Below are 27,660 nucleotides of genomic sequence, written 5' to 3'. Positions count from 1 at the left end.
CGCTGCGTCCCTTCAGGCTCTCTTCTTCCCCTGGTCGGTGTCCTGCCGGCGGGACTTGCGGTACCGAGGCGGGAAGTTGCGACGGCCAGAGGAGGAGGAAGACTGCGAGGGGAAGCGGTGTCTCTGGGAGCCCTGCTGCTGGGACTGCCGATCCCGAGGGAAGGTCCCCTGTGACTGACCTTGCGGCTGCCACGGGCGCTGATGCTTCCGGAATGGAGAGGCCAACGCCGAAGACATGCCGTGCTTCTTCGCCGCCGCCTTCATCCTGAACTTGCGGTTCAGGCGGTCGGCGGTCTCGGCGTGGAAGAGCCCGGTACCGTCGAGCGGCATGTCCTCGATGGCCGCCCTGACCGTGGGGGTTGAGGTCGGAGGCCCTCAACCAGGCGTGGCGTTGAAGTGCCATGGATGCTGACATGGCCCTACCCGAACAGTCCGCCATATTCCTGGAAGTGGTGATGAGCCAACTTCCAATGGAATGGGCCTCGTCCCTGATCTCCACCAGCTGCCTCTGGATGTCATCTGGGACGTCCAGGACGAGGGGGGAGATCCGTTCCATGAGGGTCTGGATGTAGGCCCCCATGCAGGCGGTGTAGTTGGCAGCCTTGATCCCAAGAGCCGATGCCGAGTACGCCTTCTTGGCCAGTCTGTCCACCTTCTTCGCCTCCCGGTCGACAGGGGAGGTGGGCTGCTTCGGGACGAAGCTGTGTTGGGCTCCCTCCACGATGGCAGAGTTCGGACTGGGGTGGTCGGCCAACCAAGGGCAGCTCGCCGGGGCGACCCTGTAGAGCGACTCTACCTTGCGGGAGGGTGCCGACAAGGTGGCCGAAGAGTCACAGGACCTCTTCACGATGGTCTGGAGCGCGGGAAGGAGAGGCAGGCAAGGCGGAGTAGGCACTCGTCCGTGCACCCGACGCTCAACCGGGTCCTCGGCGTCCTTCGCGGAAGCGAGCTCGATGTCGAGGGCCCTCGCCATTTTGACGACGTGCTCGGTAAAGGACCGGACGTCGTCCGATGGGGAAGACGGCTCTGGGTTGTGCATCCTCTGAGGGGAGGCCGGGTCCGAGAGGACATCCTCGTCTGAGGGTGCCTCAGAAGGAAGCAGCGGCTCGTCTTCGGAGTCCAGGTCGGAGGAGAGAGGGTCCATCACTCTGACCTGGGATCTCGATCGGGTTGGAGCGAGGTCGGCTGAAGACCGGGAGCGCCTGCGGGGTGAAGACGGTGACCTCTCGTAGACCGACACGGTCGGGACCGATCTGGACGGGGTGGCCCGGTCTACGGGATGGGGGTTCAGCCTGGTGAACTCCCTCAAGGCTCTGTCCTCCGACACAGACACGTAGTACCGGCGCGACTGCGGGTCGAAGAAGAGGTCGGGAATGTCATGCCCACAGGGTTGATCTTCCTCGTCGTCAGTTGCCGGGTGGGAGGGCGACCGGTGCTCTGGGGAGCGAGGGAGAGCCGTGTCGTCCGTCCCGTGGACAAAGTCCATGTTGGGCAGAGGCAGTGGAGTGTCCGGTACCAGGGTCCCCCGGTGTACCGGCGTCGGCTCCGGGTCGCGGGTCGCTGCCGAAGCGGAAGCGCGGGCCTGTTTGGACGGAGAGCGCTTCTTGTCCTTTGCCCTCGGTGGATCGGTGGCGGTCCGATCCTTGGAGGGTTTGGACTTCTTCGGGGCAGGGTCACGACTGGGTTTGTCGTGGTGCCTCTTCTTCCCAGGCCTGGGAAGCTCCTCCGCTGGGAAGAATGGATTGTCCGGGAGGTCGAGGAGGACAGCGGCCGCTGCCGATGACGAAGGCCTTGGGGACTTTTCCCCTTCCACAGGCTCAGCCAGCTCCTTAGGCTTTGGGGCATGGCGCGATGCCTTGGAGGATGAAGGCGAAGCTAGGTGGACCTCCGGCTCGGTGGCCTTCTTCGGACGCGAGCCCTCCGATTTCCCTGCCGGTTTGGAGGTCGGCTCGGTACCCTCAGTCCCCGATGACTTGTGGGGGCGCTTGGAGGGTTTGTCGGTGGCACTGGGCGGTTTGGAGCCACAGGCCACATCGGAGGTGGTGGAAGGGGTCCCAGCCGGGACACACACCACGCTGGGGACGGCGGCTCTCCCAGATCCGACGCTGGACACACTGGCCCGAGAAGATGAGGCGGGGGCGCCGAAGGCGGGACAGAAGATGACTGCGAGCCTCCCTCTTGCACCTTCCCCAGGGCAATTGCCGAAGTGAGCCGGGACTCACGTTTTTTCCGGGCCTGGGACGAGAGGGATCTGCAGAGCAGGCAGGCCTTGGTGTCGTGGTTCTTGCCAAGGCACAGCAGGGAGGAGGAGTGCGGGTCCTGGACGGGCACCTTGCCCCCGCAAATGTCGCACTTCTTGAAAGGTGCAGGCATTTTCGAGGTCGTCAAAGCCAGAGGAGAATCCAAAAACGAGGTCAACAGTCCGAAGGTCCGAAGTTACCAGGGGCGGGAGACAAAGAATGGTCAAGAGTACAGTCTGAGGTCAAAAAACGAAAGTGATTCCAAGCAAGCGGAGCAAGCGAAAGTTCCCTGAAGCAGCTAGCGCGGCGGAAAAAAGGAACTGGGGAAAAGAGCGCGAAGGCAGGGACCTTATAACGGGTGGGCGGAGTTACCGCCAAAAAGTTTCAATATGTTGCAGAGTTAACTCTGCCCAGTGATTCCAGTAGGTTCCGAGCAGCACTGCGCAGGCGCAGTGAAACCCATTTGTATGATTCGCAGAGACCACGAAGAAGAAAAATAAATTCAGTGAATTTAAAGCTAGTGTCACAGTCTGAAAAAATAATTCACATCACAGCTTTGTACAACTTCTGGGATGAAACTGGTCACTTAGATCCTACTGTAGATGCACTTAAGTTGCTTTGGCTGCTCCATTTCACAAAGTTCTGAGCAATCACATTACTTTCTTTTTACTGAACATCAACCCAGTCTCAGCAATGTTTGTAATTGAATATAATGCCATTTCAAAGCATTAGTGCTTTGAGAAAGATTTACTTTGAAATAAAACAAAGCATACATTTGAAAATCTATTTTATGAAGCATTATATATGCACCAGCAAGAACCAAATGGTAATCTATAATTACATTTTAGTTTCTAAAAATACGAAAGTTAATTTGCAGAACAATGAAATGCCAAAAGGCTTGATTTTTTTTAAATACGCTCATTGGTAGATTATATTCTTGCTTTCTTTTAAAACTGGCCAAATAAATCCCTTGTATTTACACAGAAATTAAGTGGCTTGAATGAAGTAAAGCCATGTGTATATATTATGTAGAATGCTAGAATCTTACGCAACTGGCATCAAATGCCCCACTGCACCCTTAATGGAGGTGAACAGGATGTACATGATGGGGGCTCAAGCCCAGGTTTTATTAATTCACCTAGAAGCATGGGGAGGTCATACAGGAAAGGCCAATATAAATTGCTGCTACACAGTCAAGGCTCTTCCTGCTTTAATTGTTCGCTGCATCAGAAAGTCCAGTATCCCTGAGATAAGGAACTGTAACTGGAGGAGGCAGGCTCTCCAAAAGAAGAGGATTTGGAAGTTACAATTAGTGCCACTAAGCCAAGGCATGGCCCACTTATTTACTGGCAGCAAGTCGCTTGAGTAGTGGCTCATCATAAACCCAGCATTCTCCATCTTCATGGAACAGCTGTAAGAGAAAAACAGGCACTTTAGAAGCCTCATTGCAAAACAACGAGATTTGCAAAGGAATGACTGGTTCAATAAAACTTACCCGTGTCTCCCATGTCATTTCTTTCTCTTTTCTGGCTCTGGCTTCAGCTCTTTGCCTTTCTTCAAGCCTATGTTTAGCATCAGTAGCTGCATCAATATCTCTTATCTTCAAATTGTATGTGACATCTTTCCATAGGCTAGAAAAAACACATTAAATAGTAAAAATACTTAACTGTACATGATTTACAAGCTTAAAAAAAGTGTCTGCAGATGCTGATTTATACTATGGATCAAAGAAAAGTATTCTGGTTATCTTATATGAGGGAATGAACAGAAATCTACTATCAAGTAAGAGACTTAATGGCCACATATGCTCCTAAATCTTACTGATCCACCTATACTCTGTATTTCCTGTGAATGTGAATTATTTTTTATACAGGCCAGTGAAGACACACTGATTTCTGCTTATTTTTTTGAAGGTTCAAAAAGAAACCAGCAAGTTCTTACCAGCGGGATTCATACTCTTCTTGATCTTCTAGTTTTCTGACTTTCTTCTTAATGATAGGCATTTTCTTGGTATCTATAAAGACTACATTCTCCTAAATAAAATAAAAAAACTTATTACTGGTTATATTTGTCATCTTAAATTTGCTCTTTACCTAGAGTTTGATTATATATATTCTGGTGCTATTCCTATCTGATGTATTTCTGCTGGCTAAGTCAAACACAATACTGTACAATTACAACTGTCCCTAACTGAAAGAAGTTTCATAGCAAAACTGCCACTAACAGCCATGATCCAGCATCAATGCCTTTGATGTTAATCCTAAAGCATGCTCTCCAACTCTCTTTAAAAAGCCCTTGGAGCAAAGTCTTGATTTCATAAAAAAGGAAAAGAAACTTAACTTACACAATATTGTTTTGATAATCAATATTTGCTTTTGCAGGGAAAAATCCAACAACCAGCTCTAAATTGCACAACATAAGAAAAACTGCCCTTACCCCTGTTGCATATTTTGCATACATGACACCATTCCATTCTCCTTCAATTGAGCAGAAGGATTTCTTGTCATTAGGAGAACTAAAACAAAGAAAATATGATATTCTTTCTTGATGCTTACAAACACTATTACAGTACCTTCAAAACATACCTTTATAACATCTATTACCACAGTAAAACAACTTATACCACAATCATAAAATGAGTAATTTTTAAAACTTGTGTACAGCAAGCCCTTGACTTTTGTCATGGTTAGGGGCACTAGACCCCTGTGATAGTGGGAAAATGGCAAATATCTTTACCCCTCCACACACCATATTTAACATGCCAAAAAAGAGCACCTATACTGGTGGGGAGGCTGAGACTAGCCCCATGTGTTTTCACTCACTCAATCAGTTAGGAGGGTGGGAAGCAGAGATGGTCCCATCCCCTTCTCCCTCTGCACACCTGCACAGGGAACAGCCCAGCCACCTTGCTAATTTGATTTCTTGCCAGTGAAACCAGTGTTATCAAAGTCCCTGTTAAAAGTATTGTACATCAGCTGTGGAGGCAGCAGCAAATACTGTCATTCATGATGAATTAAATCTGCAAATGTTTAATCCATAAATGTGGAGGGACTACTGTATATACTTACAAGATTTCTGCTGTAACTCTGTGCTTTTTCCCTCCATAGAAAGGCTTTGTGTGAAAGATTATGCTAGCATTATAGCCTGTCTTGGAGCAGTTAATGCTACATTCTCCTCCAAGTTCTATCCATGGCACTGTGAGAATAGATCTGTGAAGATAACAGAAGAGACCACTCAAGAACTAGAAAAGGGAATATTACAACTGCTTACAAAATGACCAAAAAGTATAAAGTAGCACTTGCCTCCCATAACCATTGGGGAAAGTCAGAATATAGTGCTCATCATAATCTAGGCATGACACACACCCTGCAATAAAGAATAGATGTTATGACAATCAAACAGACAATCTTTTTTATACAGAAAAACATGACAGGCTAAAAAAGATGAATATAGGAAACTTCAACTCAGAGATCCAAGTTGCAAGAAAATTCCAAAGATAGAATTTATCATCTTACCACTTCAAGTGGTTTAGGCAGGACTACAAAGTGCCCCCCCCCAAGACTTACTGTGTCAACTACAATTACGCATGTTGTGAGAACTGTCTCATGTTTCAGTAATACTCAGAAGGTGACAAAAAGGTTCCAAAATTGAACCAATAAGTATGATTGAATTCAGCTGGAAGCTGCAAACTGAAGGTTCTGGCATATGTTTTACTGAGCTCTGTTAGCTGAGTGCTTTTTCCTTCTCTTAAACTGGAAATATTTGGGATCTTCTATAGCATGGATAGTGGTCCCTCAGATGATGATCTGTAACTCCCATTATACCTCAGCTAGTATGGTCAATACGTGATAGGAGCTGAAGTTGGCCCTCTGTAACCAAAAAATCTGCGTCTGTAGATTAGGAGCCCTGGTGGCACAGTGGTTAAATGCCTGTACTGCAGCCACTCACTCAAAACCATAAGGTTGCAAGTTCAAGATCAGCAAAAGGGCTTAAGCTTGACTCAGGCTTGCATCCTTCCAAGGTCGCTAAAATGAGTACCCAGATTGTTGGCTTACATTAGTTTACAGTTGTAAACCGCTTAGACACTGTTAGTTCAGTATGAAACGGTATATAAATGAAGCTCATTTTTGTTTGTTTTGTTTCAACCAAATCATGGTTGGAAATATTTTTTTAAAAATATTTTACCATTTTATATAAGGGATACCATTTTACTATGTCACTGTATATAACAGGACTAGAGCATTCAGAGATTTTGGTATCCATGGGGGGTACTGGAACCAAAGCCAGTGGATTCAGAGTGCCCACTGTACACACATTACCTCTCTCTTTTCCACTGACACTGCATATGGCAAACTATGTGGCACATAGTTCATTAACATCAGTTACATATTGATTTTAGTTCTCCTGGCTTAATTGGTAATTAACTTAAAACCAAAAAGGCAGAGCTGAAATCAGTTGTACCATCCAACTCCAAACCTAGGCATTCTGGTCTTACCTCATTAGCATGTAGAGGGAAGAAGGGAAGGTCAAAGGCAAGACAATTTGTGATGACTTTCTGAATAGATGGCACAGAGCACTTTCAGTTTTAACTTGGTGGGTGTTTGCACGAAATAATGGCCAATTATAAACAGGGAAAATAACTAAAACACACCAGTAATAATATACAGTCATATAAAGTATAGATGTCCCACCCTGGAGCCTGTTAATAGTGCTCCGTGCAGGGACAAAATCTTACAATGAAAACTAAGAGCCAAATGATTGTAATCAATTTGTGACAACTGCCCAGGATCACTACCAGTCTTCAAATAGAACCATCTTCTCTTGCCATTAAAAGAGTTCAACAAATAATGTATCACAAATATGCTGACTGGGAGGAAATTGGATAACAGAGGAATTACAGAATTCTGATAAACGTACCTTGGCCTATATTATGAACACCAATAGACATTCCCAGGAATTTTGACTTGGTCCAGATGTGGGCATTGAATTGTATTTTCTTATTGGGGCACTCTGCATAAAATGCTGAAACTTGAAGGAAAGACATAGATTGTTAAAACTATAAAGCACTAAATTCAGCAAAAAGCACTTGTAATATGTAAACCGTTATTTGCTTCTCTAGTAAAAGGTCTGGAGAGTTGGCTACACTTTCAAAATATATTGGTGGGCAAAGATCCCTAATAGAATATTAATGCTGAACGTTTTTTTTAAAAAAAATAATAATGCAAATGTATTAACTTACTTGGAGGATGATGGGAAACTTGCTCTGCTACAAATGATACATTATCTTGGGCAACCCATGGAAGTGGTCCATCTGCAACTGTTTCCTGAAAGAAAAAAAGTTTTCCAATTATAAGACTGATGACTTTACTTTAGATACTTCTACCTAAAGCTTTCTGGATGAGAACTAAAGATAAATTTCACACAAGTACACTGTCCAATTTTAATAAGATCCACTGCTTAAACTAATTTTCATAGTCTGCTCATGGTGTCGAATGCCTGCTTCAGCCATTAAGAATCAATCAGGGTTTGAGTGTAGTAAAACTACACTTCATGTAGGAATACAGTACAATATGAAACCTATTAAATTACAGTCCAGTGTTCTATGCTGGGATATTTTATGCCAAACACTAAAGTAAATATAGGAAATCTGAACACGGTATGGCTCCTGAAAATGTGTTTTTTTATGGTTGCAGAGAAATGCTTAAAGTTTTCAGATAATGTGGGATGAAGGGTCCCAAGGGGAAAAAAAGTTTAATTCAAGTGGTAGTGCTTCTTGAATGTAAAGTGATAGCAATCTATCATTTATTTTGACTACAAATTCTAAGGTCTTCTCTGTTTATTTCCTTTTCATGTTTGTAACTTTCATTGTTTTCATCTAAGAACCACAGAACAGGAAGTAACTCCAAAGGCTTTCTAGTCAATGCAGGAATCCACTGCTGAAGTATGCACAAGAGGTGGCCATTAATGTTTGCTTAAAAATATCCACTGAAGGAGAATGCACCATGTTCTGAGGTATTCTGTTCCACGGTTTAATAGCTCTTACCACGTGGAAGTTATTCATAATGTTTAGCTAGAATCTCCTTGTACTGTAATATGAATCCATGAATTAAGGTCCTACCCTCTGGAGCAGCAGCAAACCTATTCATCTTCTACATGACAGTCCTTCAGATATTTAAAGATGGCTATCTTATCACCTTTCAATCTTCTTTTGACCAGGTGAGGTCTAACAAAAGCAGAACAGCATGATACCATCATTTTGTGATACTATTACAGTAGCAGACAACAAGACAAAAAGTCTTGAACTTGTAGATCAAGAAGGATATTGACAAGCTGGAACATGTTGCCAGGAGAGCAAACAAGATACTAAAAACTCTGGAAACCAAGGGAGCTGGGTATGTTTAACTCAGAGAAAATTGAGAGGTGATTTCATAGAATCATAGAGTGAGAAGACCATAAGGCCCCCCCCAGTCCAACCCCCTGCTATGCAGGAACTCACAATCAAAGCACCCCCAACAGATGGCCATCCAGCCTCTGTTTAAAGACCTCCAAAGAAGGAGACTCCATCACTCTCTGAGGGAGTATGTTCCACTGTCAAACAGCTCTTACCATCAGAATGTTCCTCCTAATATTTAGATGGAATCTCTTTTCCTGTAGCTTGCATCCATTGTTCCATGTCCTATTGTCCGGAACAGCAGAAAACAACCTTGCTCCATCCTCAATATGACATCCCTTCAAATGTTTAAACAGGACTATCATGTCACCTCTTAATCATCTCTTCTCCAGGCTAAACATGCCCAGCTCCCTAAGTCTCTCATCATAAGGCATGGTTTCCAAACCCTTCATAATTTTGGTTGCCATCCTCTGGACACACTCCAGCTTGTCAACACCCTTTTTGAACTGTTTTTTAATTGTGGTGCCCAGAACTGAATACAGTACTCCAGGTGAGGTCTGACCAAAGCAGAACAGAGTGGCACTATCACTTCCCTTGATCTAGAGACTATACTTCTATTGATACAACCTAGAATCACATTGGCCCTTTTAGCTGCCGCATCACACTGTTGACTCATGTTCAACTTGTGGTCTACTAGGACTCTGAGATCACTTTCACGCATAGTCTTGTTAAGCCAAGTGTCTCCCATCCTAGATCTATGCATTTCATTTTTTGTCCTAAGTGCAGTAAATTACATTTCTCTGTCTTGAAATTCATTTTGTTAGCTTTGGCCCAAGGTCAAAAGGTCAAAATCTATTAAGGTCATTTTGAATTCTGGTCCTGTCCTCTGGGGTATTAGCTACTCCTAATTTGGTATCATCTGCAAATAAGCACCCCCCCAACCAATTCTTTCATTTAAATCATTGATAAAGATGTTGAATAGCACTAGGCCCAGTACAGAACCCTGTGGCATGCCACTGGTCACTTCTCCCCAGGATGAGCAGGAGCCATTGATGAGCACCCTTTGGATTCGGCTGGTCAACCAATTACAAATCCATTTAACAGTTGCACTGTCTAACCCACATTTTACCAGCTAGTTAGAAAGAATGTCAGGGGGGACCTTGTGAAGGCATTACTGAAATCAAGATATGCAATATCCACAGCATTCCCTTCATCTACCAAGATAGTAATTTTATCAACTTTGAGAGAGAGAGAGAGAGAGAGAGAGAGAGAGAGAGAGAGAGAGAGATCAGATTAGTCTGGCATAACTTGTTTTTCAGAAACCGATGTTGACTTTTTGTGATTATGGCATTCCCTTTTAAATGTTCAGAGACTCTGTTTAATCATCTGCTTTAGAATCTTTGATAAATAGCTGTCATGTAAAACCTTGTTTTCTACTGCTCTACAGACTAGAACACAGATCAATGGGTTGAAATTACAAAAAAATAAATATCATGTATACATTAGGAGGAACATCTTGAGTGTAGGAACTGTTTGACAGTAGAACAGACTGCCTCACAGGATGGTGGACTCTTTCTTTGGAAGTCTTGAAACAGTGGTTGGATGGCCACGTTTCAGGAGTGTTTTAATTGTGTATTCTTGCAAGGCTGGGAATTGGACTAAATGACTCTTACAGACTCTTTCAGCTTGATCTTTATCTTTTGTCTATGTTTTGTCCTTCACAGTAAAGGGAATCTGAAGGAGCATATGACCTATTAACAAAATGATTTACAGATAATGTGAATTGACTTAGCGATTTTACTAACCGTGTTATCTTCTTGATCAATGTCTGGCAGCACCCAGTGACATCGGAAGATCTCTCCCAAGATGGGATTGTAAGGCTTTTTAGCAACAGACCCTTTCCTTCCTGCATGGAAAGCTGAGAGGTACCACTTTACCACTTGAACCATTCGGTCCTTTGGATCTTTTTGGTCACTAATACTAGAGAAAACACGGGTAATTAATAAGCATTCTTATTCTGAAACCAAACCATCTACTGAAGTAGAAACTACACAGACATGCTTTTCTATAATATGTAATAAAGTATCATGTTTGCAATCACAAACAAAAAGTCTGTGTATAATAAAAATCCTGAATACCTCACAAATAAGTCTGGGTGTGCGAAGAAGTCAGCATACATTTCTAAGAGTGATCTTCTTTCCAAAATAAAAGTTGGAAGGACCACCTGAGAGAAGAAAAACACATAACGTTAGTTGTTGTTGTTTGGTGTGGGGTATTTTTTATTTTGTTTTGTTTTGTTTTCAGATTTTGGAATGAAGAAATCTTAAAGCAGTGAAATTGCCTTAGCAAGATTTGACATTTCAGAGGGAGAGGTACTAAAAATGTAGTGCATCTGCTTTACATGGGTACAGCAACTTTCTATGTACACATATCCTAAAAACTTTCCATTACCAGAGGGTTCTTCTTCTTCTTCTTGTGCATAAAAACTGGACAATCAAAATAATGCTACAAACCTACATTCAGCATCTTCAGCAGAAGAAACCTATATTTCTTATTAAAATTCCACCCTGATACTTATTAATATTCCTGAAGCTGAATTATAAGAATTATATCATACTACTCACACACATGGCCTAAATGAAACTGCTAGTCCCAAACAGAGCATTCCCCACTGATCACAGAACTAACGCAACTGCTGATTTATCAACTTTCCACTGATTCAACAAGTTTATTCTAGCTGCAGCTAGCAAGTGGATTTGGGTCTATACTTTGACCTATTTTGCTGCTTCTTCACATCAGGATGGGGGTGGAGTCATTACCTATTAGATTAAAGCCTTGGTGAAGTAGCCAAGTTGTCAGCTTCTTAACACAATGAAAGAACATAATGTCTGCCTTAGGTTGAGTGAGAAAGGCTAGTGTTGGTTACTCAACCCATAGTTCAAGCCCCATCACTGTGGATGTGGGACTGTTTGGTAACAATGGGTTGGCTGATAACCTTTTTCAGGGACTAAGAGCTGTCCATTAAGAAAGACTTGCCTTTCACCTCTGAACTAACTAAAGCCACTAACACTGATTTAACATTTTTTTCATGAAGCTGCTTTTCAATCTTACCTTTGTTAGATCCATTCCTAACCTAACTTGTGATAAGAGATGCATGATAACACTTTTGTGTTCTTCCACTGACTCTCCTTCAGCATCATCATCTCTATCATCAATAGGATCAAACAGATCTGTAAAAATGAATATTTTAAATTATTTGTCTACTACAAAAATAGCTCATAAAAAGGTAAAATAAAAATATTCCAAGTATTGCAAACCATGACTGTTATAAAGGGAGCATATGCCTTCTTTTCTGCATTTTTGTTGTATCTATATTTTAATCAACATACCATAAATTCTACTGAAATTATTTTGCCCATGTAAAATTTATGAACTTCTCTTACCAGCATCATTTGTTCCATTAGACATGGAAGAATTGAGAGATTCTGCTGTGTCTGGTCGTTTCATACTACTTCCTGTGCTGCTACGTGTTAGGATTGCCCCGGTCCCTGAAGGACTATGGAAGGAAACAAAGCTCTTATAGTTGAATACATTTTTGACAATTCTAAACACAACACTCTAAACAACTTTCACAAAAGTTTAACTGAGAAAATGCATACACACATTCAAAACAGACAGCCAGAATAATTAGCCCTTTAAAGAAATGAAACAAAAACCAAAGCAAACTTATATTCTATAAACTTTCATATATAAAATGAACTCTATCTATCTATCTATCTATCTATCTATCTATCTATCTATCAGCAGAAAAGATGCTGACAAAGTGGGGCTTTCCCACATCTTTCTATATCCTGCAGCCACTTGAGTCTCTTAAAAGCTTCATGGGAGGGGGTCGAGAAACCACAGTAAAGTCTTGGTATGATATGTGGAAGAGGCAAATGGCAACACAAGGAGGGAACTGCCAATAGTCAGATGGAAGAAGCTTCATACAAGCAGGAGGCACTTTCTGCAGGCTATCTGATTTGTTAGTTCTCTCCTTGCACAGGCCCAAATCCATACATTAGTCCCAACGTAGACTTCTGGAGAAACTCCAGGGGGCTGCAGTGAATAGGGGAAAAAGCTCCACTGTATAAACAGCACTCCACTTACTTAACATTTGGAACGAACCCAAAGTTCCTTTCAGAAATGTTTACAATATCACTTTATGGTAGTCAAGCTTTTGACTACATATAAATCTTATTCTAGGAGGATATGCAGCTGTATGGAAGTTACTACAGCATTTATAGCTGAAGTTTTTAAAAAAACTGGGGACCGCCTGGCTTGCTCTCTCTGCTATATAAACTCACAGAAATTAATGGATAAAAGTTAGTCCCCAGTAGCATCTATAGGAGTTATTGGAGAATTTCCAAATGCAACATATCTGAGGAGTTAATTGCTATAGTTACTTCACAATATGGATGCTGTGAAAGTAATACTCTTGGTACAAAAGAAATCATAAAATTATATTTTGGAAAGCTGGGATAGCTTCATGAAAGTGCTGCCTTAAGCACTTCTGCCTTAAATGATTGGAACATCTGGATTCAGATCCACACATAACACATCTTCCCTCAACTCTAATCTTTGTAGGCTTTCTATCACTTACTCCAAACATCTCTTTGGGGATGAACTACTCTGATAGAATTCATCGGCATCATAAAATTCATCTTCACTGCTGGAATAGGAGAAGTCTGGAACAGTATTTGGAGAAAGATTGACATGGCTCGGAGAAGTTAAGCTGCTGCTGGGTGCCGATTGTCCACTTCCTGTAATTATTATTATGAATAATTTACATTAAGTTACAAATAATTTATTCTTTATACAAGCTGTTTCTGGTGTGCCTCAGTACATGTTAGTTCATAAAATTCAAGATTATTAGCAACTTCAAAAATATTTATAAGAATCAGAGTGATGGAAGAAACACATAACAGGCGCTTAAATGCAAATCTGCCCACAATCACCAAATCAATCCACTTCAAGTATCGTAAACAAGTGAGCCAATTAACATGCTACAAAGGAAGCCCCCTCTCCCAATCTTCATTGGTGTCGGTGGGGAATCTTTCACATTTATATGGAACTGGAAGCTCCTTGGAGAAAAGAGGATGATGGGTAGATAAATATACTGGATTAATTCTGTTCTCTCCAATATCATTAAGCAGGATAGGCCAGAAGCAGCCCTGCTTATTTTTGTGATCCCTGGACACACTCACACATCCAGACCCAATTACACTGTGGGCACTCAAAGACAAGGACAATCACACTACAGGAAGCCTCTATGAGTGCTAATTCTGTTCTAAAGCAAAGTGTGGGGCATTTTAAAAATAAAACAGAGCTCCATCCTCATTTTGAATAAACAAAATTCATTTCTGAACAAGTCACTTCTGATTTTGGAAAAAAACAAACACCCCCGACACTTTTGTTTAGCAATGCAGCCCATGATGGATCCATCAAAGTTCCTCATCATGCATTTCACCAGCAAGACTGTTTAAGTAAAATACTTAGTACCATTTATGTTACTAAAATCTTGATGAACACCAAACCTATCAAACTCATTTTCAGATTTTAAAACAAGACAATCATGCTATACCTGTACTATTTGGTGTTGGAGTTTGGTGATTTCCAAGTAATGTTATAGCAGGTCCAACAGCCAAGGATGAAGGTCGCTGTTCTGATTTGCAAAGCTGAGCTGGTTCTAAAAGACATTAAAGTAGCCAATGAAATAGAAGAGGCAAGTGTCCAGGTTTTGCACGACATCACCTTCATCACACTCATGATCAGGAATACAAACAGAAAGAATTTAAGAAAATTTTCCAGATCTAACTAGAAACCAAACACATCTTGTAAAGCATTTAATCCATTTGAAAACAAAAGGAAAGAATCCAATATACACTTCAGTACATAGAAGCACAGCACAAGACAGGCTGTTTTTGTAACTACATTGCTTGAATACATGTACTCTTCATCAGTGCTACTCAAAGTGGCGGTCCATGCACCAGTGCCAGTCCTTGAGCCACTGACAGTCAGTCTGTGGCAAATTTCCAGGAAAAGAACAACAACTGTAGACAATGGACACAAATATGGTACATGTACTGGTCCCCTGCACATTAAAAAAAAAGCTGGTTCCACACATCCGAAAGCTTTAGATTAGCAGGTTGCTTACCTACAACTGATTCTTTGAGTGGTCACATGTAAACTCACACATATGGGAATTTTTGCACTTGCACAAACTGTCTTTGGAAACTTCTAGAGATGGATCGCCTTGGCAGTCTCTCATGCTGCACATGCTCACTGTGATTCTCACTCAAACCTCCTTAGTTCTATGTCCACCAGAACAGCCATCAACCAAGGAAGTTCAGCATACCAATAGAGAGGAGGTGGTTGAGTTATGAGAGTTCACAGATGGCCACTCACAGAACCACAGTTACAGATAAGCAACCAGCTTCTTCATGATCAATGACTCAACACATATGGGAAATTAGCAAGCTATGCACACCTATAGAGGGAGACTGAGACTATGGTCCCCACGACTGAATCACAGACAAGCCAAAGGAAGTAGAATTTCTGACTTGAACATCAAGTCTATAATGCTTTCTAAAATTAAGTGGGCGAGCCTAAGTAGCTGCTTGGCAGATAGTTTTAAAGGACACACCAGCCGGGAACAAAGATAAAGTGGAGACAGCCCTTATGGAAAGAAAACAAATAGAAGGGGGCTCTGGCTTTATGTCAGTGTGGTAAGCTGATGAGCCACCCATTTGGAAATGCTCTGCAAGGAAGCTTAACAACTTTGCCTATGCATTCCATTATAGACAAAAAGTCTAGAGAATTTTCTGAAATGTTTGGTCCGATCAACATAGAAAGTGGGAGGACACGTTTGACTTATAACGTGTCATAAGACTTAAAACATGTAGGGTTAGCTGTGTTGGCCATTTGACAAATACAAACAAAAATCCATCAGTGATAAATGCACAATATGTACTTGTTGCAAGCTTTTGAAGCTCCATGGGCACTGCAAAGGAAGACAGGAACTAAAGAATATGGTTAATGGACATTCAATGTCAGTCTACATGAATATCATTGAGAAAAGTGAGGAAGCATCTCTACTTATAGCCGTATGACTTCCTGGTTGATTGTTTATGTGCAGAGGAAAGGATGGCTAATGCCTCCGAGGGGAATATGCTCTGAGCTGTGAGATGAAGCATGTGAAAATCTGGGTGCTGTATCTGACCGTCAGCTTGGGTGTGATTGTGATAGAATGAGAGTCTGCAAAAGCAACAAGAAAACAGATGCAGAAACATGGTGAACTACAGCTGTTGAAGTCACCATGGTAGAATGCAGTCCATGTCATCATACCTGATCTTCACCAGGACCCTGGTGATGAGTGAAAATGGAGAAAAAGAGAAGACTGCTCCAATTAAAAAGAAACACATCTCTTAATGCACCCAAAAAGGAGGCCGCTGGGTGCAATAGCAAGAACACAGATGTCTGTCTGCACTGGCTAACAAGTTCACCTCTCCAAATACAACATGAACATTTACATGAACAAGCAAGGAGACATCCACTCCTGGATTCTTCCCTATCTCACCATTAATTTCTGGGATTAGTGCATTGTGAACGACATCACTCCTATTGCAGCTTTGCCTAAATACCTCGAGGAGTACTTGGGGAATCAGCTTCGACTCATGAGACTGGGTTTGCAATCTTCTGACAGTGTTGGCCAGAACATTATCCTTCCTTAGAAAGAAAGCTGCAATAGGAGTGATGTCGTTCACAATGCACTAATTCCAGAAATTAATGGTGAGATAGGAAAGAATCCAGGAGTGGGTGTCTCCTTGCTTGTTCATGTAAATGTTCATGTTGTCCAGAATCTGGTGCACTCTGACAAGAGGCAGGTAGGCTCTTCCCAACTGAGTCCAGAATGTTACTGATGTACTGGATTTGGTGGCTCAGATACAACTGTGATTTCCTAGAGTTGATAAGGAGGCCAAGATTATGGAGCAGAGACATGGTAATAGAGCCTATGATAGAACTTGATTTGGGAACTACAGTTCAGCAGCCAGTCATCTATGTAGGGGAAAGATGGAGATTCCCTTAAGACAGATGAAGGCCTCCACTGCCATTGTGCACTTGGTAAAAATATGTGACACTATTGAAAGGCTGAAAGGCAGGACATGAAAATGGAAGCAATGGTTTTAAAAAGCAAAGCAGAGGAAGCAACAATGAGCAGAGTGAATCCAGATATGAAAATATGCATCCTGGAGATCAATAATCACAAACCAATCTCCATGGTGCAATAAGAGGGAGAACTGCAGAAAACATTACCAACAATAACTGGAAGAACAGGAACAGACTGTACATCAGATCTACACTATTAGGCACCATTAATGCATTCAACTTTTTTGGATAAGCAAAATATACATGGACAGGCTTGGCTTTCTTCCGACAGGATAATAGGCTTTTTGGAAAAAACATCAGCAGACTTGGATTTCTTCTTACAAACCAAATATCATTAGAAGGCTTCTTCTTTTTTGGGGGAGAAGTACAGACCTTTAAGTATGGATTCACACAGTGATGACAGCCTGGCTGAATCTGAAGTTGACTGCACTAAACTTCCCTGACAAGTGAGGGAAGTTTTATTGATACTAGTGTGATCCATTAGTACAGCAAATGGTGATGTTGAAGTAACTGAGCATGTGAAGCAATGCCCAGAGGTCGTGAAAAGAGGCCTGTTTCAGTGAAATCAGCCATGTTAATAGCAGACTCACAGAGAAGGGCTTTCAGATGTGATGCCCTATTCTAATGGTCCTAGTGGGAAAAGACTCTACAATGGGAACACGTATCCACAACATGGGCCTTCCTCAAGTAAAAGAGGCACATAGAATGGCTGTTTTTCTAGAGGGATCGTCATTCCACAGCAATATCTCTTACAGTAGACTGTAGATGCCATAAATCTGAGAAAAATCTAGAAAAACAAGTCAAATAAGAGTAGATAATGCAAGACGTTCGCTATTATGCTGTTGTGATAGCGGATGAAAGAGAACCGAGGTGGTTTGATCAGGCCCCATACTGATCATGTGCTCTCAGCCAAAATGATCTGGCTCTAGAAGTTTGCAAAGATGGACTATACAGGGACAGAGACACCTATATATGTGAGTCACAGAAACCACAAAGAGGAATGAACCTTCTAAGTATGTGATCGGAGGAATGTTATATTTTTAGCAAGTCAAACAATGGATAAGTAGAAAATTCTACTACTGTATTAGTACTGAATATTAATAATCTATAAAGTTTCAGAATATTTCTGTACCAGTATTTTCATACACTATACCTGGAGGTAAGACAGTTTGAGTAGGCATTGTGCTGATCACTGAAGATTCCAATAGACTAGGTTGATATATTGCATCAACCGGATTAATAGTGCTCTGTGACAAAGACAAAAACAAATGAAACCCAATTTAGGAATTGTGCTTTATACAGAAAATTTCTTTAAAAAATGCCTAAATCCTGATAGAAATATAAATTGACAGAAGTAAACAGTATGTTTTCCAAGCATTAGTCATCCAGATGGAATAGCAGTTATACACATATTAAAACTGAATTTAATGTTTTCATTTTATTTAATGTATGCATAAATGCCCATCTATAAAGCCCTAGATTCCTAATTTTTAATCCCACTGATATGTTAGGAACACTACGAGAAAACAAATGAGAGATTGTTTTAGACTCTTTTTATATATGTAAGTGATACCTAATAGTACCTGAAATATCATTTTATAATTAATTAAAGAATTTACCAAGAACCTTGAGGAAAAGAATGTGTTCATGTACCCTGACAGACATATAAAGTATTTTAATCTGGTCATTTGATTGTTTGCAGATTGGATGAGTGCAACTTTTGTTGGATTTTGTTTTATATTAATTTATTCTCTTTTGAGATACAGTGATATCTTTTAATGAAAGAACTTATTAATCAAGCAAAGGAATCTTATCAGACTCCTTAAAACCTCTCCACACATCATAATTTCTAAAACCTTATCCAGGACCAAATCTTCTTTAAATCAGGATGTATACCTGATTAAGAGCTACATTTTGCTGCTGGGTCATCTACCTTTTGCTGCCCTGAAGAAAAAAAGTTAATACTACTTTGCATTAATTTAAAACATTGATGAAATTTGCAACTTTTTATAAATGATAGAGATGGAAGATGTCCATTTGATTCGTCTACCACACACAGTGACTAGTTCCTACGGTCTCAAAAGGATTGAAAAACTTTTGGAATTGGCCACATTATGCATATGGATTACCACGTGTCATGTATGTTACATACAACAGCATGAACACACCTAACACATGCAGTGAACTGCTAGATTTGTCCCCATAAGAATGAGCCTTTTTAAAAAAAAATTACTTAGATTCTTGTGAGCATGGTTTTAAATATATTGATTCCAGGTTCCACACTACTGAAATATTTCATGGATTCTGAAAATCAAATATAAACATACCACTGCTATTTGCAGAACATGCTGTGTGAGCAGTAAATCAAGATAAAGTCAAGACAGGCACTTCGTAATCTAAGCACTTAACAAAATGGACACAATTCGAAATAAGACATTTAAATACAGCTATTGTACAAAATCATATATCAAGAAAAGAATTAACCTAGAAAAATAGAAGATTAGACAAAGACATGCTAATAATAGGACAGCAACAAACATAAGATGGATATGTGAAGAGAGAGGGAATTTGTTTATTTCTGGACAAAATATTAGCAAGAATACTTGATTTTTGCTGAACATTTAAAATTAACTGATGAAAGAACAGAAGTGAAAAGCATGAGAGATAAGGACATTTAAATGTATGTTCTCTGGCAGTAAATACACTGAAGATTGTTCAGCCTCACTTCACTTACAAATAAGACAGTAAGAATATATTCATTTGGACATGACACTGAACAGTAAACAGCACTAATCTATGTGATAAATAAATTCAGATTATTATAATGTATAATCTGGGTAAGACCAAACCGATAATGGTTCACTGTCAGTGAAGAAAATTAATCAGAATGAGTTTTTTGTTTCTACTCTAAAGAAATAGTGCCCCAAACAAATCAGAAATATTCTGATATTGCGTAGAACAGGAGTGGGAAAACTGCAGCCCACACTATATGCACGTTCCATAACCCATTTTCCTAAACCACCTGAACACCCCCCCCCCATATTTTAGGAAAGGCCCAAATACTGTATAGAAAACTGCATGCAAATGTGTCAGCTTAAGTGTACTGCCTGCCCAAACTCTCATAACCTGCTTGAAGCTGAGAACTAACCCAAAATGGTGAACAGAATTGACTTCTGCTTTACTTTACTTTCTATCCAATGTGCAGAATATATTAAGAACTTATCTTTATTTTGTATCTCTAACTTCTAAGAAGATAGCATGAATTATTCTACAATCTGTCTGTTTTTTTCTTAGCCATACACAAATTGGAGAATAATGCCTTACTGTTCAGTACTGCAATAAATAGATACATACTAAAACCCATGTATTCCAGATTTTGATTCTCAGAGCACACAATTATGCCAATTAACAGAATTGGTGTCTCAGCCAACTAGAAAGTTACTATATGTGTCCCTAGACATTATTTAACAGAAAATCTGGAACCCAAGATAGAAATTACATGGAAAGAAAGGGGGTAGGTAGGTTCCTGCACCAAGGAAAAAGAAGAGTAATTTAACATGTTTCAGCTAACTTTTTATTCAAAACAATACACATAATGAAATGAAACAACCAGGTTAGGTAAGCTTTGCACAAGTAAACAAGAAGAATTTGAAACTTCTAAAGGCCATTTCAAAATTTATTCCAAAATGCATCTATAAATTGTAATCTTTTTACTTTCACCAGCCTTCACTTTTCTTATTATTTCTGTTTTGGTGGCCAAATGTCTACATAAGCTTTATCAATATATTGGAGGTAGGTTTAAAGCAGACTTATCTACTCTCACCTTTTATCTGTTTGCCTGTTCATTTACATTCCATGAGGGATTCTGGAGGTAACTGCTGTTTACTTCCCTGTTACAGATAGGTACACACAGCTACAGTAGGATGAGCTAGAGCAGAATCCCATTCATTCTCACCTCGAGATTACTGCACAGACAGGTTGCTGCAACCCTAAAACATCAGAAGTCTGTGTTCATTCAGCCTTCTTTAACCATCCCCCCAGTGCTTATACAGCTGAAAAAACTTCTAGGTAGTCAGAGGGATGAGACTGGAGAGCATAAAAAGGCTTTGTAAAAAGAAGCTTCTTTGTCAGAGATGTATGTGTACAATATATCCGTACAATAAGTAGAGACACAAATTTTACCTACAATAGGTTGCTTGCCTGTAACTGTGGTTCTTCAAGGGGTCACATATGCATTCACACATAGGTGCAGGGGAGTATTTTGGAATTTTCTACAGCTAGAGATTTTGATGGTAGCACTACAGACAAATTCCAAGCAAGCTGTAACAAGACTACCATAGGATATTAATGCTACCATTCTCAAATAAATCTTTTCACCTTTAGAATTGCAAACCAATTAGAATAAAAAAAGGTATTTTTAGATAGAAATAGGTTAACTAAATACACCTTTAGGGGAAGGAAAACCAATCTTTGTTCAGTCAGGATTAAAGAAAGGAAAGAACATGTATCACTATACACTTAAACTATGAATGGGCAACTTCAGCCAGTCCAAGAGCCAGTTTAACCTGGGCCCCTCACAGGCTGCTAGAAAATAAACATAAGAAAATTGGTATTTTTACATTAAATGTTGCAGCAAAAACAGTGCTATCTATTTAAAAGGTAAACATCTGCTGCTGGATTCCCATAAGAGGGAATTCATCACCATTTTTAATACCAGAAAAGGGGCTGCCAGAGGGCGTCGGGGTCCTGCAAAAACAGCCTTGAGCTATGAAGGTAGTTTTCTTGATTATTTTGTAAAGTGTAGTCCTTGCATGAAAGAACCTATGACAGTCTGATTCTCTATGTCATTTTGAACGGCTCAATGTCTGGATGCAGGATAGAAGCATTGTCTTGTGAGATTACATCACACCACAGAGGTAGTTTGGGAAACAATGATAGATAAAGCAGATGAGGAAAACGGCACTGTCTAAGCCACCATAAAATACAGCTAATTTGTCCAAGTGAATTTTCAGTCATTGTCAACAACAGAAATGGAGGGAACATGTACAACATCTAAACTCTCCATACAAAGAAATGAACATCTTCCACAAATTGCCTTCCTTATCTTCCCCTGCTCTTATAAAACTATCTTGCCTGATGCAATGTAAACATATTGGCATTCAGTCTTCCTCACATTAAGAAAAGCTGATCCTAAACAACTTTATTCAATATCCACTTGTGGAATTTTTTTGCTCAGACCATCTATTACAGCAATGGTTCCCAAACTTTGGTCTTCCAGGTAGTTTAAACAACGGGCTCCTAGAAGCCCTAATCAGCTTGGCCAACAGTCAGGAATTCTGGGGCCGTAAGTCCAAAACATCTATAGGACCAACGTTTGGGAACCACTACATTAGAGTATTGTCATCACCAGCTATATGTATTGCAATTAGAAAAATCTGGCACATTTCACACTGATAACTCATGCCACAGAGCCAGAGTGACAGCTGATAAAATTCACAACCAAGTTCAGATTTAACACTATTTCTATCTATCACCCTTGCCACACCATGGCAATCATTAGCAATTACAGTGGTACCCCGGGTTACGAAAATAATTCGTTCCGCCGCCGCGTTCGTAACCCGAAATGCTTCGTAAGCCGAAAAAGCCATAGGCGCTAATGGGGAAAAGCCGCGATTTCGTGCGAAATAGCGCCGAAAAGCACCAAAAAAATTTTCGTAACCCGGAACAGTTTTTTCCTATTGATTTTTTTCGTAACCCGGAAATTTCGTAAGGCAGCGCATTCGTATCCCGGGGTACCACTGTACAGTATACTGATGTTTAGGGCCCATGCAGTGTCTTCATCAACATCGGTTGAAGCTATTTTATTTATTCAATTATTTATATTTTATGTACAGCTGAAATCAAACAGTTTCAAATAGAATCCCCTATGTCAGATGCTGTAGAGTCATCCATCCAAGACTCAAGTGGACCAATGATGGAAGCACAAGTCATATATTCCAAGAACTGATGTGAGTGTGCTAATGATGAAAAAACTAGAACCAGAGTTCTTTGTTTTGCAATGACATGACACCTGTAACCAATGCTATTAAAACAGAATAAGCAGATCCAAGTGTAAAGAAAATCTTTGGTGAATACTTGCAGTGTCAAGTTCATAATGTTAATAGCCTTGTTGCTTGATAGTAATATCATTGCTTGAGGCTATGTTAAGTGAGTCACAATGAAAACTATGTCTCAAGCTCAAGTAAGCTTTGACTTCTCTATGTTTAAGAAGAGCCCAAAAGTCATCAAGAGACAGAGTCGTGTCCAAATGTGCAAAAGTGATTTTGCATAGGTGCTATCACTAACTAATAATCTATATCATAAAATTCGTAAACACAATATACTGCTACTACAAAACTCTGTAAACAGAAATATACATATTTTAAATTTATACCGAAAGCCTTTTGGTATAAACTGGGGTTTGGTTCCAGGACCCCCTGTGGATACCAAAATCTGTGGATGCTCAAGTCCTATTAAATACAATGGCATAGTAAAGTGGTATCCCTTTTATAAAATGACAAAATCAAGATTTGCTTTCTAGAATTTGTATATTTAAAAAATATTTTCAAGTCATAAATGCTTGTATCCATAAAAAGTCCATGGATAAAGAGAGCTGACTATAATAGCAAACCAACATATTTTCCTTAACAAGTGAAAGATATGACCAGGTTGACCATTTAAAACCATCTCTTTGGTGGGTTACAAACTGCCACTTACGACGCGCTCTGTGCATGCTAGGGTTAGGAAGGGGCGTGGTAGGGTTAGGAAGAGTTGCCCCTTCCTAACTGGCCCTGGCCCCAACACGCGCTGAGCACGTCGTAAATGGCGGCGCCCATCCACATGGGTGCCGCCGTTTTGACGTCTTGGACGCATAGCGTCCAGATGTGTTGTGGCGGAAATGATGCCGCGAGGGCGCGCTTCGCCCCTCGCGGCGCCACTTCAGCGTTTTGAAAAGGAGCGCCATTTCGGCGCTCCTTTTTTGCTGCGCTGGGAAGCCTCGCGGTCTGGCCCCTGGGGCTTCCCTCCGCAGCGAATGGCGGCGGTGGCAGACCGCCCGCTTGAGGGCAGTCTGTAACGCACCTTTGTAATTAATTTATTTACACTTCTCAAATCAAAACATTATCATCCTAAATTAACTGAATACAAACTACCTATTTTGTCCTCTCTCAGCTTCAAAATCTCTTCTTGAAGAGATTGCAAAACATGAGGGGGCTAATCTGAAAATCCCATCAGATTACAGATCATCAAATTCTATCAGATAAACATCCTACACAACTGAGAAGACCCAGTTAATGGTCGAGACAGTTCTCCAAACACTGTAATACAGAATTAAGACTATTTCCAACATAGAGCCCAGGAAATCTTTCAATACAAGTTATTGACTAGGGCACAGTAAAAAAATTGTGCTTGGAATACACTGATTTCTGCCTAGTGAAGTACTTGGAGTGACTGCACAAACAGACAAGGTAGCAAAAATTCTTACTCAATTATTAGCACAGTTCAGTCTGTAGCACATACTTGGTCTCTTGCGTTCCACAGTATGATACGAACAGCCGAAGAATGAGACATTGGTGTTAGCTTTCAGCTAGTAACCCCTAACTTTTTCAAGTATGGTACATTATCACTGTCTTATTTTTATTTATTTTCTCAGTGAATTGACCTGTACTATCAAAGGTATATTTTCCATCTCAGAGCAAGCATCCTAACTAGTAATGAAGGCTTCAATCATGTATGTCTACACAGACTGAAAGTCTCAACAAAAGACTTGGAGCCATAAACTGCTTTGTGCTTTGTTGAGTTTGCCTGTGTAACACATCAGATATCACCTTGGAGAGATAAGCCTCTCTCAACATGTTGAAATTTCAAACAGCTCCCCTGATTTTTTGCATTTTTGACAAGTAAAACTGTGACAAATCTGGGAGTAATCATTAATGTGCTCTTATCCAAGACATGGTAAGTATCTATCATGACTGGCACCGAGGGGAATTTAACATCCACGCTGCATACAGAATTTGAAGCTGGTTTGCTATTATAGTCAGCTCTCTTTATCCATGGACTTTTTATGGATACAAGCATTTATGACTTGAAAATATTTTTTAAATATACAAATTCTAGAAAGCAAATCTTCCAAGGTCGCTAAAATGAGTACCCAGACTGTTGGGGGCAAATTAGCTTACTTGCTAATTAGCTTACTTGCTGTTCACCGCTATGATCTTTGGAATAGCGGTATATAAATAAAACAAATTATTATTATTATTATTATATGTTTAGTGTCCACTGAAAAAACAAAACAAAAATAAAATTATGCCTAACTATGCCAAGAAAAGTTAGGAACACTTAGAATTCTTTATTTTCCTCAAGACTAAAACAATTAAAATAAAATAAAATAAAAAACAGAAGAATAAGTAAAACTACTAAAAATATTTGATAATCTTTACCCAAGAGATTATTTTACATATGCTACTGTTATGGCAACTGAAGAAGAACTAATGGAAATGGCATATGAGCGCACCTCAAAAAGGCAAGGGAGAGAGACTGACACCAAATTTTTTAGCTGTAGTGCAGAAGGTTTTGGAATGTACTGACCCATCTGTGATGCACATAGACAACAATGAAGTTACTGTTATTTAGTAATATTGCAAGGCTCAAGAGTCTCAGTTTTTTTCATACCTCTGCTATACCTTGCAAGAGTACTTCTGAATTGTATGCCTGAGGAACAGGAGCAGTAGGGACCAAATTTCTGGAATAATAGAAAAGGAAATGAGGTGTTGGTACTCGCTGTGAATCATCATACTTACATGTGCAGAGGAGCAAACCACAATCCTTTAGATTGTATCACCTCAGAGTAAACAAATTCAGTAAGGAAAAAAGGGGTCTTGACTCTCTGGAACCACTGTGAGGTTATATAACCGAAAGGAAGATGGATTCCTCCTCTGCATCATCCGGAGAATTTTGTCCTCATTTATAAAATTTATTCAAATTTTGAATAACCTGTTTTCACCAAGTCTAAACTAAATGAAACAAAACACGCTGAGAAATTGATAATGTTTCAGATTCCAAAACTTCAGATATTTCTAGCTATACCAAGTGTCCTCTTTGTTCATCTCATTTACTTGATAAATAATGATTAAATCTGTAGACTATAGGACCTATATATATAACACATTTACAGAAAAGAAGCCCAGTTCAATGTAACAACGCAGAACAGTCATACCTTGTTACATATGACCAGGAACTAGATTTCATAGTAAAATAAATTAGATGCTTACGAGGTTCCCACAATGAATTTCAAAAGGATAGCTGTTAGTCTGTTACATCAAAACAGAGTCCGATGGCACCTTAAAGATTAACAAATTCACCACAGCATGAACTTCTGTGAACTATAGCCCACCTCTTTGGATGCAAAAAAGTGTTATTCAGTATTACAGATATAGTTACACACTCATATAAATACCAGACATGGTTGGGCATGGGACTGTAGTCAGTGAGCTCCAAGGGAAATTAAAAATAGAAAAAATACTGACAGTGATAGCTACATGATGAGTGAAATTATTCTAATAATTGAACCATGCAATTATTACAAGCTATGCCTGTTTTGAAACTCATCAAGTACCCTTGATGAATCCTGAACTAAACACTCTTACATGAAATATTGTGTCCAGTTCTGGGCACCACAATTTAAAAAGAAGTTGAGAAACTGGAGCATGTCCAAAGAAGGGCGACTAAAATGGTAAAGAGTCTGGAAACCATGCTCTAAGAAGAATGCCTTAGGGAGCTGGGGATGTTTAGCCTGGAGAAGAGAAGGTTAAAAGATGATATGATAGCCCTGTTTAAATATGTGAAGGGATGTCTTATTGAGGAGGCAACAAGCTTGTTTTCTGCTGCTCCAGAGAACAGGACCCGGAACAATGGATACAAACTGCAGGAAAAGAGAGTCCACCTCAACATTAGGAGGAACTTCCTGACAGTAAGGGCTGTTTGACAGTGGAACACACTCCCTTGGAGTGTAGTGGAGTCTCCCTCCTTGGAAGTCTTTAAACAGAAGCTTGAGATTTCCTGCATGACAGGGGATTGGATTAGATGGCCCTTGTGGTCTCTTCCACCTCTATGATTCTATGAAAACAGGTGTTTATACAGGTAGAATATGCAAAGGTTATCTTCTGTAATAAGATATGAAAATAATGAACAGTCGTTGTGTTTACATTAATATAATCAACAATAGATGGTATGAAGGAGAGAATGTTGTAAGATACAAAGTGACTAAACGTTATGGGGAGTTTTATTGCTATAATGAAACTGAAAATATTTTGTTGTATCACAGTGATGAAAATATCTGGTGAATAAAAAATTATTAAAATAAAAATTTAACTGCTTTGGATTGAAGCAGGAAGGCTTTTACTGTAAAATGCCTGTTTAGATCATATTATACTAATCCTCACTGGTTATCAGCTTGTTTCCACACTCAGTTCAATATAAGCTATCATAAATAAATCTATCAAATGAAGTGTTTCTTCAAAAGGCTTTTCTTTATTACCATTTTAATGTCTTTATTGGACATCCCCTAAGCTACTGTAGCAGCAACAATACCATAAATATTCCTATTGCTAATACATAGGTGGCATTTAAAACATATTGCAAACCGTGGCCTAATGCTATATGCAGAAGCAGACATTGATCTGGAAAACTACAGTTTATCACTTTCAGACACAATAGCAAGCTGCAAGTCAAAGGCAGACAGTTCACATTTCCTCATCTGATATATAAAGGAAGAAGTTGTGGTGG

The 27,660-nt window shown here is 40.3% G+C and overlaps 1 protein-coding gene across 5 annotated transcripts in view; it reads right to left on the bottom strand.

Annotated features, from left to right (window-relative positions):
* Nucleotides 1-3,012: 3,012 nt before the first annotated feature.
* OSBPL9 (oxysterol binding protein like 9) overlaps nucleotides 3,013-27,660 on the bottom strand; it is a 107,230-nt gene continuing 82,582 nt past the window's right edge. For 4 of the 5 annotated variants that reach the window (XM_042461210.1, XM_042461211.1, XM_042461212.1 and 1 more), the window contains 15 exons: nucleotides 17,993-18,086; nucleotides 14,255-14,359; nucleotides 13,274-13,433; nucleotides 12,075-12,187; nucleotides 11,743-11,861; nucleotides 10,770-10,855; nucleotides 10,437-10,611; nucleotides 7,480-7,564; nucleotides 7,158-7,268; nucleotides 5,543-5,606; nucleotides 5,309-5,449; nucleotides 4,677-4,755; nucleotides 4,182-4,273; nucleotides 3,736-3,871; nucleotides 3,013-3,651 (listed from right to left, as the gene is read on the bottom strand). In XM_042461210.1, the coding sequence (XP_042317144.1) occupies nucleotides 3,580-3,651; nucleotides 3,736-3,871; nucleotides 4,182-4,273; nucleotides 4,677-4,755; nucleotides 5,309-5,449; nucleotides 5,543-5,606; nucleotides 7,158-7,268; nucleotides 7,480-7,564; nucleotides 10,437-10,611; nucleotides 10,770-10,855; nucleotides 11,743-11,861; nucleotides 12,075-12,187; nucleotides 13,274-13,433; nucleotides 14,255-14,359; nucleotides 17,993-18,086 (1,632 nt within the window). In that variant the 3' untranslated portion in view covers nucleotides 3,013-3,579. Of the gene's footprint in view, nucleotides 3,652-3,735; nucleotides 3,872-4,181; nucleotides 4,274-4,676; nucleotides 4,756-5,308; nucleotides 5,450-5,542; nucleotides 5,607-7,157; nucleotides 7,269-7,479; nucleotides 7,565-10,436; nucleotides 10,612-10,769; nucleotides 10,856-11,742; nucleotides 11,862-12,074; nucleotides 12,188-13,273; nucleotides 13,434-14,254; nucleotides 14,360-17,992; nucleotides 18,087-25,548; nucleotides 25,619-27,660 lie in introns of those variants that run through there. The other variant, XM_042461215.1, reaches the window with a different exon arrangement.

The sequence above is a fragment of the Sceloporus undulatus genome, chromosome 4 (genome assembly GCF_019175285.1).
Source record: "Sceloporus undulatus isolate JIND9_A2432 ecotype Alabama chromosome 4, SceUnd_v1.1, whole genome shotgun sequence".
Taxonomy (NCBI): domain Eukaryota; kingdom Metazoa; phylum Chordata; class Lepidosauria; order Squamata; family Phrynosomatidae; genus Sceloporus; species Sceloporus undulatus.
The sequence above is the reverse complement of the archived record's forward strand: the minus strand, read 5'-3'. Positions and strand labels throughout refer to the sequence as shown.